This window comes from Andrena cerasifolii, chromosome 2 (genome assembly GCF_050908995.1).
Source record: "Andrena cerasifolii isolate SP2316 chromosome 2, iyAndCera1_principal, whole genome shotgun sequence".
Taxonomy (NCBI): domain Eukaryota; kingdom Metazoa; phylum Arthropoda; class Insecta; order Hymenoptera; family Andrenidae; genus Andrena; species Andrena cerasifolii.
This window is the reverse complement of record NC_135119.1, coordinates 1,681,017-1,695,365: the sequence shown is the minus strand read 5'-3', so window position 1 is coordinate 1,695,365 and position 14,349 is coordinate 1,681,017. Positions and strand designations below refer to the sequence as shown.

The following is a 14,349-nucleotide window of genomic DNA, read 5'->3' as shown; positions in this document are numbered from 1 at the left end:
CCGTGAGAAAAACGGTCACCCATCTCTCCCCAGTACCCACCCCCGTGATGCTTAACTTCGGTGATCGAACGAGAACCGGTGTTTCCGTCACGGCCACTGCCGCTGGCTCTCAGTAATTAACAGTTGAATATTAGCGGTGGAACTTACGGGCCGCGCAGTTTAAACGAAGTATGATCACTGACCAGCGTCACCTACACCGGACCGGCTACTCCACTGCTCAAGGGAAGCACAGAAGGCTTGCTTACCAGAACGCAGCCGTCGCTGCGCTGGCCATCGGACACGCTCGACGAAAACAATATTTGTATAGTGATTAGAGACCTAAATAATCTATTTTAATACTTATTCTTCCCACCTTGCCTTCTGTTATTAGTCACCCGCCAAATAACTATGCCAGTGATTCCTATTTACAGCTGGTTTATCCACAAGTTTATCTTTACCGGAAGAAAGCATTCAATTTTGAGGATAAAAGGGTTCACAAGGACAGACACTTTTCACTAGGATATCTTTATGCTATATTTATGTACACTCAAACTACACACTAACTTGCCGGGAAATAGGTTGTCGACGCTGGTTAGCCATGGCGTCACTTCGTGGTAGCTTCGCGTTGGGGTCACTTGGCTTGTCTCGAACGCTGGCGTCGCAACACGCACACATTACCACCACTCCTGTAGGTGTTCCCCCTTCATTGATAAGTTTGTCCATCAAATAATTTCCCAGCAACCGAACACTTTTAACGCGAGCGTAACCAGTTCGCAATCGTCAATTGTCATGGGAGGAGAAACCTCGTGCTGTACGCACCTCTAGCGTCTGGGTGCTTCTGTGCGGCAAACCGCCATAAAATAATACATACGATAATGATTATTATTTAATGTCCTCAATTAATTAATTTATTTTTATGATATTGTATAATTAAGTATTATATTGAGGAAATTATATGTACTATTATTGTATTATAGTAACTAATATACAACGTCCTGATGGTAAATTAATATGTGTTTAAGAATTGTAGAAAGTAGAAACCACTGTCCGAATCAGTCAGTGCGAAAAATAAAATTTTCCGTTTAATATTAAATTTCTTTAAAATCAGATCATAAGATATTGCCGAATTCGATTTACATAGCAAAAAAATATGGGCTTGAAAGTGTACTGTTTCATTTACGGTGACAACAGATGGATCTTGAATAAACACTAGAGATAAAAAAAATTTCATTTTTATTGCAATAAAAGCTATTTTCAATGCAGTATAAATTTCCCTTGTACCATTTTTCAATTCAGTCAATAGTTCGGGCACAAGTTCAAATGGCATTTACGTAATATGTTTCAGCACCCTGTATATTATTCTTAAATATTAGGATAATTATTATTTGTATTTGTAGTAATTAATATACCGTGTACAAAATTTTCTTCTTTAATTTGGTCATATAATATACATACATTGGTACTACCGAAGGTTGTGCGAAAAATTGTCAAACATTATGTACAAAGAAACTCAATCATGTAGAACTCTTGAAATTCAAATTTTTTTTTGTCATTAGGTAAAATGATTAAATAATTTTTTCATTTGATAAAGATGTTCATTTATCGTTTATAATGTATTGTTAAATTTGCGAAAGCAGAAATTGATAATCTGTTTTGAAGGCAACCAGCTAACTCAACGTATATTTTCAGAATCACACTTCTATCGTTTTCAATTTTTTGCGTGTTCGGCACCATCTTCCTGGTGGCCTATATGTATAAACACCGCAAGCTCAAAGTATTCAAGGTCGCTTCACCGATATTTCTGTCCATCACGCTTTTAGGTTGCGCTATTATGTATCTCGAGGTACGTACATGATTTCTTATAACTGTTTGTATAAAAATATTAAAAAATATCAAAATGTCATATTTCTAAATCGTTCTTAATTTTTTTCATATCTATTCAGATGGCTGCCATATTTCCTGTTTTGGATATGTACTCGTGTATCGCCACAAAATGGACAAGACATCTTGGTTTTTGCATTTCCTACACCGCATTGCTGATGAAAACTTGGCGGTAGTAAAAATAAAAATAATATAAGCTTAAGAATTTTAAAATATTGAATATATGTACAACGTGTGCACTCAAATCTCGAACACCAGCCGCACACACGCAGTGAAAGAGCCAATCAAATTGGGGGAGCGCTTACAGACCAATTTACACGGTTCACATTAGCTGGCTCTTTCACTGTGTGAGTGTGGGTAGTGTCCGAGATTTTAATGCACACGGTGTACACTGCCGAACAAAATATGTAACTGACCACCCTACTCCTGCCTCCCGAGCACGCTACGGAAAACAGCAATCCCATCTATGACACGAAGTTCTTTGGCGCGGACCGCAAAGCCACTGACAATGAGCGCCCCGCGGCCGTTGCTGTTTTGTTAGCAATCGACACCTTTGACTTTCTGACTTCTATTCTAACAAAATTTCTTCGACTTTTACACTGATAATAATGCTAGTGCAAAAATTATACTAATGCGAATATAATATTACGAACAATATTCATACATATACTACAAATAAATAGCGTTAGGGAATGTATTTTTCAACACGCAGAATGTGTTGCACAATTTCTTTTAGCCGATATCGCTATGGGAGAAGAAAGAGTGCAAAATTAGCGAATTTCAGCACACTTTCTCGTTCGGTTTATGGAAAAAGTGGGTAAAAATTTAGTTTTCGTTTTTTTTTTGGAGGAGGGGTACATCGACGAGAAGATATAATAAACTACATGTGTGCACAAGCGCAACTTAATTGGTTGAATAGTTTTTGAACTATCATTTAGACCCGGTTTTGTAAATGTGAAAAAAGTGTTTCCAAGAAAGACGTATTCAAAGTTTTCGCTCTTGTCGCGCGCGCGTACAACTTTTAGAGTTCGAATTTCGGTCGGATGCTCTATGAAGATGTTTTCCATATGTAATACTATCGATTAAGCGCAAAAAGAGATTGATTTTTTACGATTACAGAAGGTTCCCCCCTTAAGACGTCAAAATATGGTTATAAGACGTTCAGACCAAAAACGGACGCAAAGTGGACGTCTTTAAGACGTCGTGTGTTATCTGGGTATATACAGAGTGTCCCAAAATTCATGGACTTTCCGTAACATGCAATATCCTGATGTAAGAAGACATCGAAAAGTCCTGTACCGATTTCGGATCCGAGGCTTCGTTCTCAAGTTATTAGCTGATAAATATTAGCGGTCGAACTTCCGAGCCACGCAGTTTAAATCCGAGGGAATTGAGTGCGCGGTAACGTATGCTCGCACGCACACGCAGGACGCGCGTGTAGATACAGGTTCACAACCATAGTTGAGCCGATCGCGCTGGTTCATTTTCACGGTTTAAACCAGCGCGGTCGGCTCTGTGTGTGTGGGTCTGTATCTATGCGTGCCTCCTGCATTTGCGTGCTAGGAGTGGCTGTTCCGCGTCAGCTGTTTCGGCTGTAAACTGCGCGACCCGGAAGTTCCATCGCTAATATTCATCTCCAGAACGAAGCCTCAGATCCCAAAACGGTGAAGGACTTTTCCATGTCTTCTTGCATCGGGATATTGCATGTTTCGGAAAGTCCCTGAATTTTTGGGCACCTTTTATACATGACGACGGAGACGCTAACCTGTCATGATCGCCTGTTTAGCATCACGCGCATCCCTTACAACGCGACCGGGAGTGGGAGAAACCCACAGGGCGTACCACATTCTCCACAACTGAATGGAAAAACTGAAGCAATTAATCATGGTCACTGATATTTGATTCTGTCCTAAAAAGGAAATGTGGGGAGAAGCTCTGTTGACATCGCTATACTTCATAAATAGATGTCCCGCGGTGACAGTAGACACTACACCAGCAAAAAAATGGTTCTCTACAAGACCCGATTTATCCACACTTTAAATATTTGGCTGCAGTGCTCTCGCCAAAGTTTTGGGTCCATTAAAAAAATTAGACAATCGTGGCGGGGAAAGTGTTTTCTTAGGTTACGTTTCATATGGCTACCGGCTATGAGAACCATAACCAAGGAAGATTTTTTGTTAGGAAAAATAAAACACTCATTTACACCTTGGTCTAAGATAGTAATAATAATATACATTAGAGAAATTGAATACACGTGCGCAATAACATTCGCATGCCGACTATGATGCCGAAACAGGAAGAACACAAACTATATTAAAAAACACTAGATGGCATTCTACATAAAGGTGGAACCATCTTGTGGCGAGCCTCGCGACTGGTGTGCCAAGGGGGCGAATGGAGAACGGCCCGAGGTGACGGGCTTAAGGCGCGGTCGACGAGACGTTAGCGAACTAACGGGAGCGCGGCAGTACACAGTACTTACGACTATATTCTTATGACGACTCACCGGTTTTGTACGTGACTAATTTGTTCCCAGATACTTGCCAAATATATTATAACTGTTGGTGTTGTACAACGAGTGCAACAATGCAAATGCTCTACATTTTTGTGTCGAGGGATGCTGTATTTCAAAAGAATTTATAGAACCTTTTCGACAGGAGGATATTCAGTTGTTTTTTTTAAAAAAATTCACAAATATTCTCCTCTTTTTGGCCGCCTGACTAGGTATAACCCCTTAAAAAGCCTGAGATGAGTTCGATTTCTCCTACCTTTCGTAGTGATATAAGCGCAATTGCTGATCTGGTTGAGTTTAAGGTTCCGTAGTTAGCGCCATTTTTAAAACGCTGGTTTAAAAATTGTATATTATCTAGCGCTCCGGCACCAAAAACGTGTATATTCTTTTTGTACGCAAACTCAACCCATAATTTGAGCGAACTCTTGTATTGCTAGAGGGTTGACTCGCTGATCGAGTTTATCATGGTGTCTACTGAATCCTCGTCGATTCCTTTGTTCAGAAAAGCCCTCCGTATAAATTCCCTGCCATCAGCGAAAGTTTGGATGTTAATGGGTGTACTTTCTGTCTGCACGGAGATAATAAAGTGTTTTCATCTGGCTCAAATATCAACGGTGGTGACTTTAACAGTGAATTGAATAGAGGGTACCATGACTGGCTTGGCCATAGTGTTACGACCAGCACACCTTCTGCTTTGTTTATAATTATCTTTCGTAAGATCCTCGAAATGAGTGCGAAAGGAGAAAACGCATAAAATCTTTCACCTTTCCATGACATAGTAAATGCATCTACGCCAGCGGCGTCAAGATGAGGAAATCTGGGGCAGAATTTGTTACATTTTTTATTTAGTCTCGAAGCAAACAGATATATTGTAAATGGGCCGAATTTTTTATTTACTATCTTAAAAATTGGGTTATTTAATTCCCATTCCGTATCTAATTGTAAGTTGGAAAGTCTTGAAGCTGTATCGGCCTCGACGTTTTTTCCCGGAGCGATATACGACGTGAAAATCCAGAGTTTCCTCTCCTCACACCATTTCCAAATTTTCCTGGATAATTCACTTAGATGAGGAAATTGTATATCCCCTGCTTTATTTACATAAGCTATTGCGGAGGTGTTATCTATTCTCAATAGTATCTCCGAGTTATCCAGATGTGACGCAAAGCACTTGATTGCAAAAAATGTCGCTAATAGTTCCTGGTAGTTAATACTGAAGCGCTTCTCTTTTCCAGTCCAGAAACCGTGGGTACTTACACCATGGGAGACAGCTCCCCACTCAGTCAGAGAGGCGTCTGAAGATATTTCGATCACAAATTCGAGTGCTCTGATTGGATTTATCACAGTTATTCCATTTGTTTGCTACCATAGTGGATCTTTTCTCATGGTATGCTTTATAAGGATTTTTCCTTCATAGCCATTATCACTTAACATTAATGCCAAGGATTTTTGTCTTTCTAGTCTTTTGCAAAAGGGAGGGTTGTATGCTACAGCAGGGCATGTTGCTGTCAGCACTCCCAGTAGCTTAACAAAGCCGCGAATTTTATAAGGTTTGCCTTCTTGAAATGAATTTGCCATGTTTACTAGCATATATTTGCTGTTTTTTCGTATCCGTTAACTCTAAAGTGAAATCTTTTGAGTTCAGACAGAATCCTAGATACTTGCATCTCTGACTGGGCATTAGTGAGCTTTTATTGTAATTTATCAGCAGGCCAAGATGTTTTAACAGGTTTATCGTTTTCCCCACATGGCTCGTGCAATGCGTGTATGATTTGTTAGTGATTAAAATATCATGAATATAAATGATCGATAGGATTCCCTGACTTTTTAGAGTATTCATTACCGGTTTCATGACTTTTGTATAAACATAAGGGCTAGAGCACAAGCCAAATGACAAACAAGTATATTGGTAGAATTTCTTCTGAAGTATGAATCTTAAGAATTTCCTATAATCTCTGTGTATTGGGATTAAGAAAAAGGCGTCCTTTAAATTGACGGTGCACATTAATGCCTTTTTCGTTACTAGGTTTTTAGCAGCACGAATATCCTCCATTTTGAAATGGAGGTGGGTTAATAAATTTGTTTAAATTTTTTAAATTTATGATGAACCTGTTAGATCCATTTGGCATTGAAACTAAGAAGTAAGGGGAGACGAACTGCCCCTCACTATCCGTACATTCTTCAATGGCATTCTTTAATAGCAACAAATCAATTTCCTTTTTTATTCTGACTAACTCTGATTCCGACCAGCAAGGCTTACCTGAGAGGTTATGTTGGTATGGAATCTCCCTAAATAGGATCTTGTATCCCTTCAAACACTCGAGAACATTTCCATCTATAGTAATGTTCTTCCAATGTTCTATAAAATTCTTTAAACGATCTGCTGTAATATTTACCGTGTTTATTTCCGCGATGACTGATACGGCTTTCGATTATGAGGCTTCAAGACATTCTGGCTCGGTCTCTGGTACTTGGTCTTGAATTTTATCTGTGGCCTTTGTGTGTAATTCCCCACCTGTTTGTATTTGGCAGGTAGCTATTTCAAGTTTCCCTGATCCCGATACTTATAGGAAGTGGATTTTACAAGAGGCTTCTCTTGCGCTTTTAGGGAAGCGCACATCTTTTCTATTGACTTTACTTCCTTAACAAATTTTAAACCATACAACCACTCGTCTGCCTTAGTGGCTTCTAGTGTTGGTCTGATTGCTTGTTTCATGTTGGCGTAATGAACGATTCCCTAGCCACTGTTTGCTGGTAGAAAACATCAGACATTAGTTTCCCAGCGTCGCACAGATGTAATGTTGTTTCCTGGTCGACCCCTTCTTCTGAGTCATCCAGGATCAGAAAAACTGCAGTACCTAGAAACGCTGAGCCAACGCAGTTTTGCGCAGCCGCAAAGTGTTTATCACGCTTTACAGCAATCTCTGTCATTAGCGTTGTGATTTCTGGGTTGACTTTTGGTGCCTCAGTGTAGTAATCTCCTTTTTTAGGACATTTCTGCATTAGTGGCTTCTTGTTATTCATAGGAAAGCCATCCAGCATCCACTTTTTCCATCTGTTTTTGAGTTCGCTATTGAACTGTGTTTGTAGTTCGTTTGATGCATTGGGATCATCCCCCAAAATTTCCAGCAATTCTGGGCGTACACCAGTTTTTGGGTGGTCAGAGGATGAGGCAGCTTTTGGGCTCTTTGTACCAGGGCGGATCTCCTTTTGTGAAACCTCACTGGTATTACCTGATAGGTTTTCCTTGTTGCCTTGACATTCCTGGGATTCACCTACCAAAATGCAACGGGATCTATAAAGTACCACTTATTGTGGATAGTTCCTCTTTTAGTTTGTTACCAAGGATATTCTTGTTGAATAATTCCTGTTTTTGCCGTGTGGGCCTGTTAGCATCTTATTGATGCTAACAAACATGAGGTTCGTGTGGACCAAAATAAGGATGGGCTGAAGGTTTTAATTTGCTCACCCTGAACAGAATTTCCATCTTCATTCATATGCTCTGAAGACAATGTTGTTATCAAGGAGGTACTAGGTAGGGTGCTCTCCTTTTCCTTTGTCTGGGCCAGGTGTGCAACAACCTCAGTTAGGTTATGTAACTGTTCCTGCATTTTCTGCAGTTTTTTGTCGGTCTGACCACTGTCCCTTGACCTCGAACGAACTCTCCTTTTCTTCTTAGACTCTTTCATTGCAGCTGTACATTAACTTATTAAGTAAATCACAATAATAATACTAGTTTTACTCTGAGCGTCCGAAGTTCTTACATACAACGAAACAAATATGACAAAGAGGGCGCCAGAAGCCACCACCACGGGACCGCGAGCGGGGCCCTAGGACGCCGAATTTCAAGTCTTATACTCCGAACGTTGTGAAGTGCAGCATGGCAAGCATTACTACATGTTATTATCATCGAGAACGAGACGTGTAATATAATTATGCATAAACGGGTACACCTCACCGATTTTGATGAAGTTTGAACATGTTGCAAAATTCAACATTCTGAACAACTTTTTCCTTTCCATGTTATCGCCGCTCGGCCGTTGTTACTCCCGTATACCTACCTACAGTACCCGTCCGTGACAGCGTATGTGTCAGCATGGGACAAAAGAAATGATGAAGCTGACCTTCGTTTCCGAGATATTTGCGAAAAACTTCTTTTGACTTATTCTGACGGAACGCATTCCACTTTCCAATTTGTCCAGGGAATTAGTATTAGTTGGGGCTAAATTAGTGGGAGGGGGGGGGGGGCGCCCGCTCGCGAGTGCGTAAGGCATGGTAGCGAACCGATGTGAGTCGGGGTGTTGACGGGCAACCGCAAGTTTCTGGATTAAATCTCCAAACTCACATCGGTTCGCTAACATGCTTTACGCACCCGTGAGCGGAACCCCCTCCCGACTAAACAAACACAACCAATGCTAGGTAATACCCGGGACAAGTTGGAAAGCGATATATGTTGCATCGGAATAAATCCACGGAAGTTTTTCGCAAATATCTTGGAAACGAAGGTCGAGCGGCGGTAACATGTACAGGAAAAAGTTGTTCAGAATGTTGAGCTTTACAACATATTTCAAGGTCATCAAAATCGGTGAGATGTACTCCTTTATGCATAATTACTTTTTACCTCGCCCAGTTGTAGTCGTCTTTTTCACTTTCCCATTTTCCCGCCTACTTATACGAACTTTTTAAACTGTCGAGTTGCTTTTTACAATCTTCTATATTTATTTGCATCTCTTCGACAATTATACGCCATGCGACTTCGTTTTGTACAATATTATCGAAACATTTATGTTTCGAGTTCCATAATATTTCATTCTTCCGATATATTTCTATAAGTTTCAGCAAAATTTCTTCGGTCCACTCCATGATATCGTCCGAACGCGTGCTCGATCGGTCCGAGCAACTCAGCGAAAGCTCGGGTCGCACAGGACTCGATGCGTGTGGATATAATGTATCCCAATAAAAAACTTCAAAAAAGTAAAAAAGATACGCCAAGTATATGAAATCAAATAAATCACAACAGAATAGAAGATAATAATAATTAGAATATAAAAAAAGATGCGAAATCAAAATGAGCTGCAAGTACATAAAGGTGCTTTTCAAAATGCTGTGTTCATACATTCCATTACCCACATCGCGGACATTTTAATATATAATGTGAAGATAAAATGTAACATCTAGACATTTGCCTAGATGTCCGCGGCCTGGAAGTCAAATACTTGGCGTAGCCAGGCAAGGTATTCTCAGATCATCATTACACATACCTTCCCTCTCGCAGGCTTTCACATAATTTGTCAAGTTAAAACTCTGCCAATATGAATACACTTTCATTATTTTGCGTTTTTAAATAATTCTTATTCATCGCCACCTTGACCTTGCCTGGCCACGCCAAGTATTTGACTTAGAGGCCGCGGACATCTAGGCAAATGTCTAGATGTTACATTTTATCTTCACATTATTAAAATGTCCGCGATATGGGTAATGGAATGTATGAACACAGCATTTTAGCTGTGTATATGTAGTTGTGTCATCTTAAGCGCAGTTGGAAAGCATCTTTATGTACTTGCAGCTCATTTTGATTTCACATATTTTTTTATATTCTAATTATTATCTTCTATTCTGTTGTGATTTATTTGATTTCATGTACTTGGCTTATTTTTTTCCTTTTTAAGTTTTTTATGGGGATCTTACTTCTTTTTACAAGTATATTCTGCATAGGGAATGACTTCAGATAATTTTTAATATTATAACTTACAAATTATCACGGGACAGAATTAAGGATAAATCCAGTCACAGCATCATTTTACGCTTCGATTATCTATATATACATAAAATCCTCAGTTTAGTTACAAATAAAAAACCGTTTGATGATATTCAAACATGTCGCAATTCAAATTTTGCCAACTTACCTTGTGTTTGAGACTGCATTTTGGTTGCAATTCAATGGTAAAACGATACAATATTTGTAAAAACACGTTTATAAATTGATTATAACTTGACGGTAAACTGTCGAAATTTGGAGTAGATGAACGAAACATGTGTTAGTTTCTGTTGGCTGAAGATGTGCGTGTAACGCGTATACGTATTATGTTGACGAAAATTTTGACTGGAGAAGAAGAAGAAGAATTAGGAGAAAAATCTTACCGTTTCCAACCATGGACCTAAGAATTAAATGGACGGAGCACAAAGTCTCAACATGGACGAGGGGGTCCAGTCAGTCGATCGAGAGGGGAGAAGTCGTGGTGGACGGCTTGTGATTGGCGGAGTAGTACGCATGCGTCGCGCTTTATTTGAAATGGAATGCTGAATGCTTATACATATAGGGTGTATTACAATTACGTCCAAATTGTCCACGCGGTCGCGATGTGTAATGAAAACCGCGGACGTTGCGGGCGATACCATATTATCAACTAGTGATGGTAGGATGGTAAAGAACGTATATACAAATTCGATCTGTACAAGTAAACATATTTATTTTTAAATGTATAAAACTATACATATGTTATATATACACACAAATATACACATATATATTGCTCATATGTAGGACAGGCTTTACCAAGTCTTAAGAAACCAAAACATTCAGGAATGTACCTCACTGCAATCGTTCTTAAAGAATTCTTAATGGTTCTTAGTTTCTAATTTTATTGATTACAAGTCCTAATACTATAACTCTCAGTCTCATAATTTTCGTAGAAGTGATTAACTTAAAAATATTTTAAAACAATCTACCTAATGTCTGTTGAACTGAATTAAGTTGGTCAAATATTGTCTAGACGTACAAAGATTGCTGGTTACTGATTTCGCGATGTAAAAAAGTCTGGTTTTGATGTATTTCTGAATAATACGGGCTAGGTATGTGCTCCGTCCATTTAATTCTTAGGTCCATGTTTCTGACTGATCCATGAGACGATATTACGATATCTCTGTTATGCGTGGACCGATTTTATTGAAAGTGGTCTTATTCGAAAGCTTATATGCGGTTTACACAAGAAAATTGCCTTCAAATTTAGAAAATATTGCAGGCGTAATGAGATATTAATGAAATAAGTTTCAGGTTAGGTTGGATTAGCCGTGCGACGAGTAAATGATAGCGGTAGCGACAGTCGACATATACAGGGTGTCTTTCCTGTACTTTCTTTCCTGTACTTGGCGTCGAGACGCTACCGCGTCTGTAGATAGGCGAGTTCGGACGATACCATGATTAATAAATGACTTACCTTTACATAATGAATTAAACTCTCAATTATAGCTTCACACACTTCTGGTATAATTTTTTAAATAACTTGTTTAGATATTTTGATACGATATTGTAAGCTACTATAAGAATCACCGGTTGCAAGAAGTCTGAAAGTAATTGCCACTCTTTCTTCAGGTGTAATGGATTTTCTGACAGCAGTATATTGCTTTGCAACTTTATCCTGACTATAATTTAACATAACAAAAAAATATTCTGACGACATTCTCGTGAAGTTTTTGAATTGCTTACACCCTACTCCAGCATTCAAATCTCGTAGAAACATTTCATTTCAGCTATTAGTATATATTTTCTTCATCCACCAATGTTTCTTCTTTTTAGTTTCTTTGGAGCTATGTATAGGCTGACTTGTGCAGTGAATGAACGCTGCTCATATCATACGAAAAATTAACACCTCCACCCTCTTTTCATGTTAAAATTTACAGAGTACTTCTTTATTTAACTAAGTTCTTTTTAAGTTCTTCATTAAGTTCAAGGTACTTTTTATTGTTTTTGTTGTTGATTTTGTTAGGTGTTCAGTCATTAGCCATGCAACTTAAGTGTTCATTCACTCGACAGGTCACCTTACAACACAATAAAACTAGCACTAGCTGTTGCAATATTTTTATTCGTGACTTTTGTTCTCGTTCGGTTCGGTGCCTATGGGAACGAGCCCCGGGCCCCGAACGAGCATCGCACGAGCTAATCAGCGCTCGTGCGATCCTTATTCGGGTTGAATGCTCAGGTGAATGCGCGGGTTTAGGGAACGAAGAGAGAGGGGATGGAGAAACTTTTTAAAAACTCCTCTACATATCTCAACATTTTTACTTCTACCGAGACCGCACCAGAATTCGCATCATCTTTTAACATCTCATATCCAAACTTCCACACTACTGAAGTTCCAGATTCTAGAATAAATTCATTGAATGATTTGACCCAAAATATGGATATAGGGTTTCCAATTGGCGAAATTGGAACTCTTTTTCTGTCTTCCGATACTCCCAATATCAATGTGGCGGTTCACAACTTGTAACTAAATAAGTCTCCTGGCTTTATGAATTTACTGTTGAATTTCAAACTCACGTATTTGCTACAGGTTGTTTAAATAATTCAAAAAATACGAAATATCAATTGAGAAAATAATATGAGCTTGATATCTCTGAACAATAATGATTTTTAAAAACAGTTAAGTTCTTCATGGATGCTATGAAACCATTCAACTCCTTCTTTAGAATTTTTTACAACAAATACGAATTTGTTACATATTCTATTTATGGTGGAAAGACATAAAATCTTACAAATGCAGGCGTTTGTTTAAATGTTCGTAAGTTTGTTAAACAATATTCTTTCTTAATGCGGTTTTTATCGTTTTGAAGGAAAATGATCAAACTTTCTAATAGTATACGTCAAAATTGCAACAATTATTGCTTGCAGGTTGTAGCGTTTGTCAAATATCAAGAAATTTTTATAATTAGACAGCATCTTTTAAGAGGGGATTTTATCCCTTGGGCACTGACTTAAGGGGGTAGGTCACCCTCGCTAGCCTTAAAACAGGCCTTTTTCAAACGCAAATTGTAAGGTAATAAATAACAATAGAGACAACGTTTTTTTTTTAGTTTTATTCGTTGTTCTATGAGCTTTAACACATAAAACGAAAAGTCTAAATATCTCTATGTACATAAAACTTGTGAGTAAAAACGTAATGGCATGTACGCGGTGCACCGTTTGATGGTGTACATAAAATCTCGAAAACGGCTCCAAGGATTCGGATGAAAATTTATTGAGACATGCAGAAAACCATTCCCTAAGATGTGTTGGAAGCAGATTTTCGAGATAAATTCTTAAAAAAAAGATAAAAAATATTTTCCATACAAGAAATCACTAAAATCGTATTTTTCAACATATAAATTGTATTATTTTTTTTCGAAAATCTGCGTCCAACACATCTTAGGGGATGGTTTCCTGCATGTCTCATTAAATTTTCAACCAAATCATTGGAGCGGTTTTCGAGATTTTATGTACACCATCAAACGGTGCACCGCGTACATGCCATTACGTTTTTACTCACAAGTTTTATGTACATAGAGATATTTAGACTTTTCGTTTTATGTGTTAAAGCTCATAGAACAACGAATAAAACTAAAAAAAAACGTTGTCTCTATTGTTATTTATCACCTTACAATTTGCGTTTGAAGAAATTCCTGTTTTAAGGCTAGCGAGGGTGACCTACCCCCTTAAGTGAAATCGGCTGACGGAATAAAAAAGTAGAAGATTCGGGCTTTAATTTACTTTTCATGGCAGCATATTTCGATAAATTTTAACAATGTTATTGAACTTTGAAGTAATGCAATACATTTTTCCTGTGGTGTATATATATATTTATATGACAGATACGCTTGAAATGAAAGTTCAACTAAATTTTTTGTCCACAGAGTTTCTCTCACATACCGTGTCAAAAGTGCACACAAGGTGAAACTTACAGATAAGCAACTGTTGCAGTGGATGGTCCCAATACTATTAGTAATGTTAATTTATCTTGGTACATGGACGCTGAGTGCACCGCCATATGCCGAGGTGATAGCTGATAACTATGGTCTGAAATTCTATCAGTGTTCTTTCAACTGGTGGGACCATAGTTTAGCAATTGGTAATGATATGTTATAATTCTTAGAACAATATTAAAATGGAAAATCGTAACAAATACTTTCGTGATATTAAATTCGACTACGCATAATTTGTCACTTTT

At 38.3% G+C, this 14,349-nt stretch overlaps 1 protein-coding gene across 2 annotated transcripts in view; it reads left to right on the top strand.

Annotated features, from left to right (window-relative positions):
* Positions 1-14,349, top strand: part of LOC143378482 (putative G-protein coupled receptor CG31760) — a 187,622-nt gene that overhangs the window by 148,682 nt on the left and 24,591 nt on the right. For both annotated transcript variants that reach the window (XM_076830256.1, XM_076830257.1), the window contains 3 exons: positions 1,669-1,822; positions 1,923-2,032; positions 14,036-14,250. In XM_076830256.1, coding sequence (XP_076686371.1) covers positions 1,669-1,822; positions 1,923-2,032; positions 14,036-14,250 — 479 coding nt within the window. The remainder of the gene's footprint in view (positions 1-1,668; positions 1,823-1,922; positions 2,033-14,035; positions 14,251-14,349) is intronic.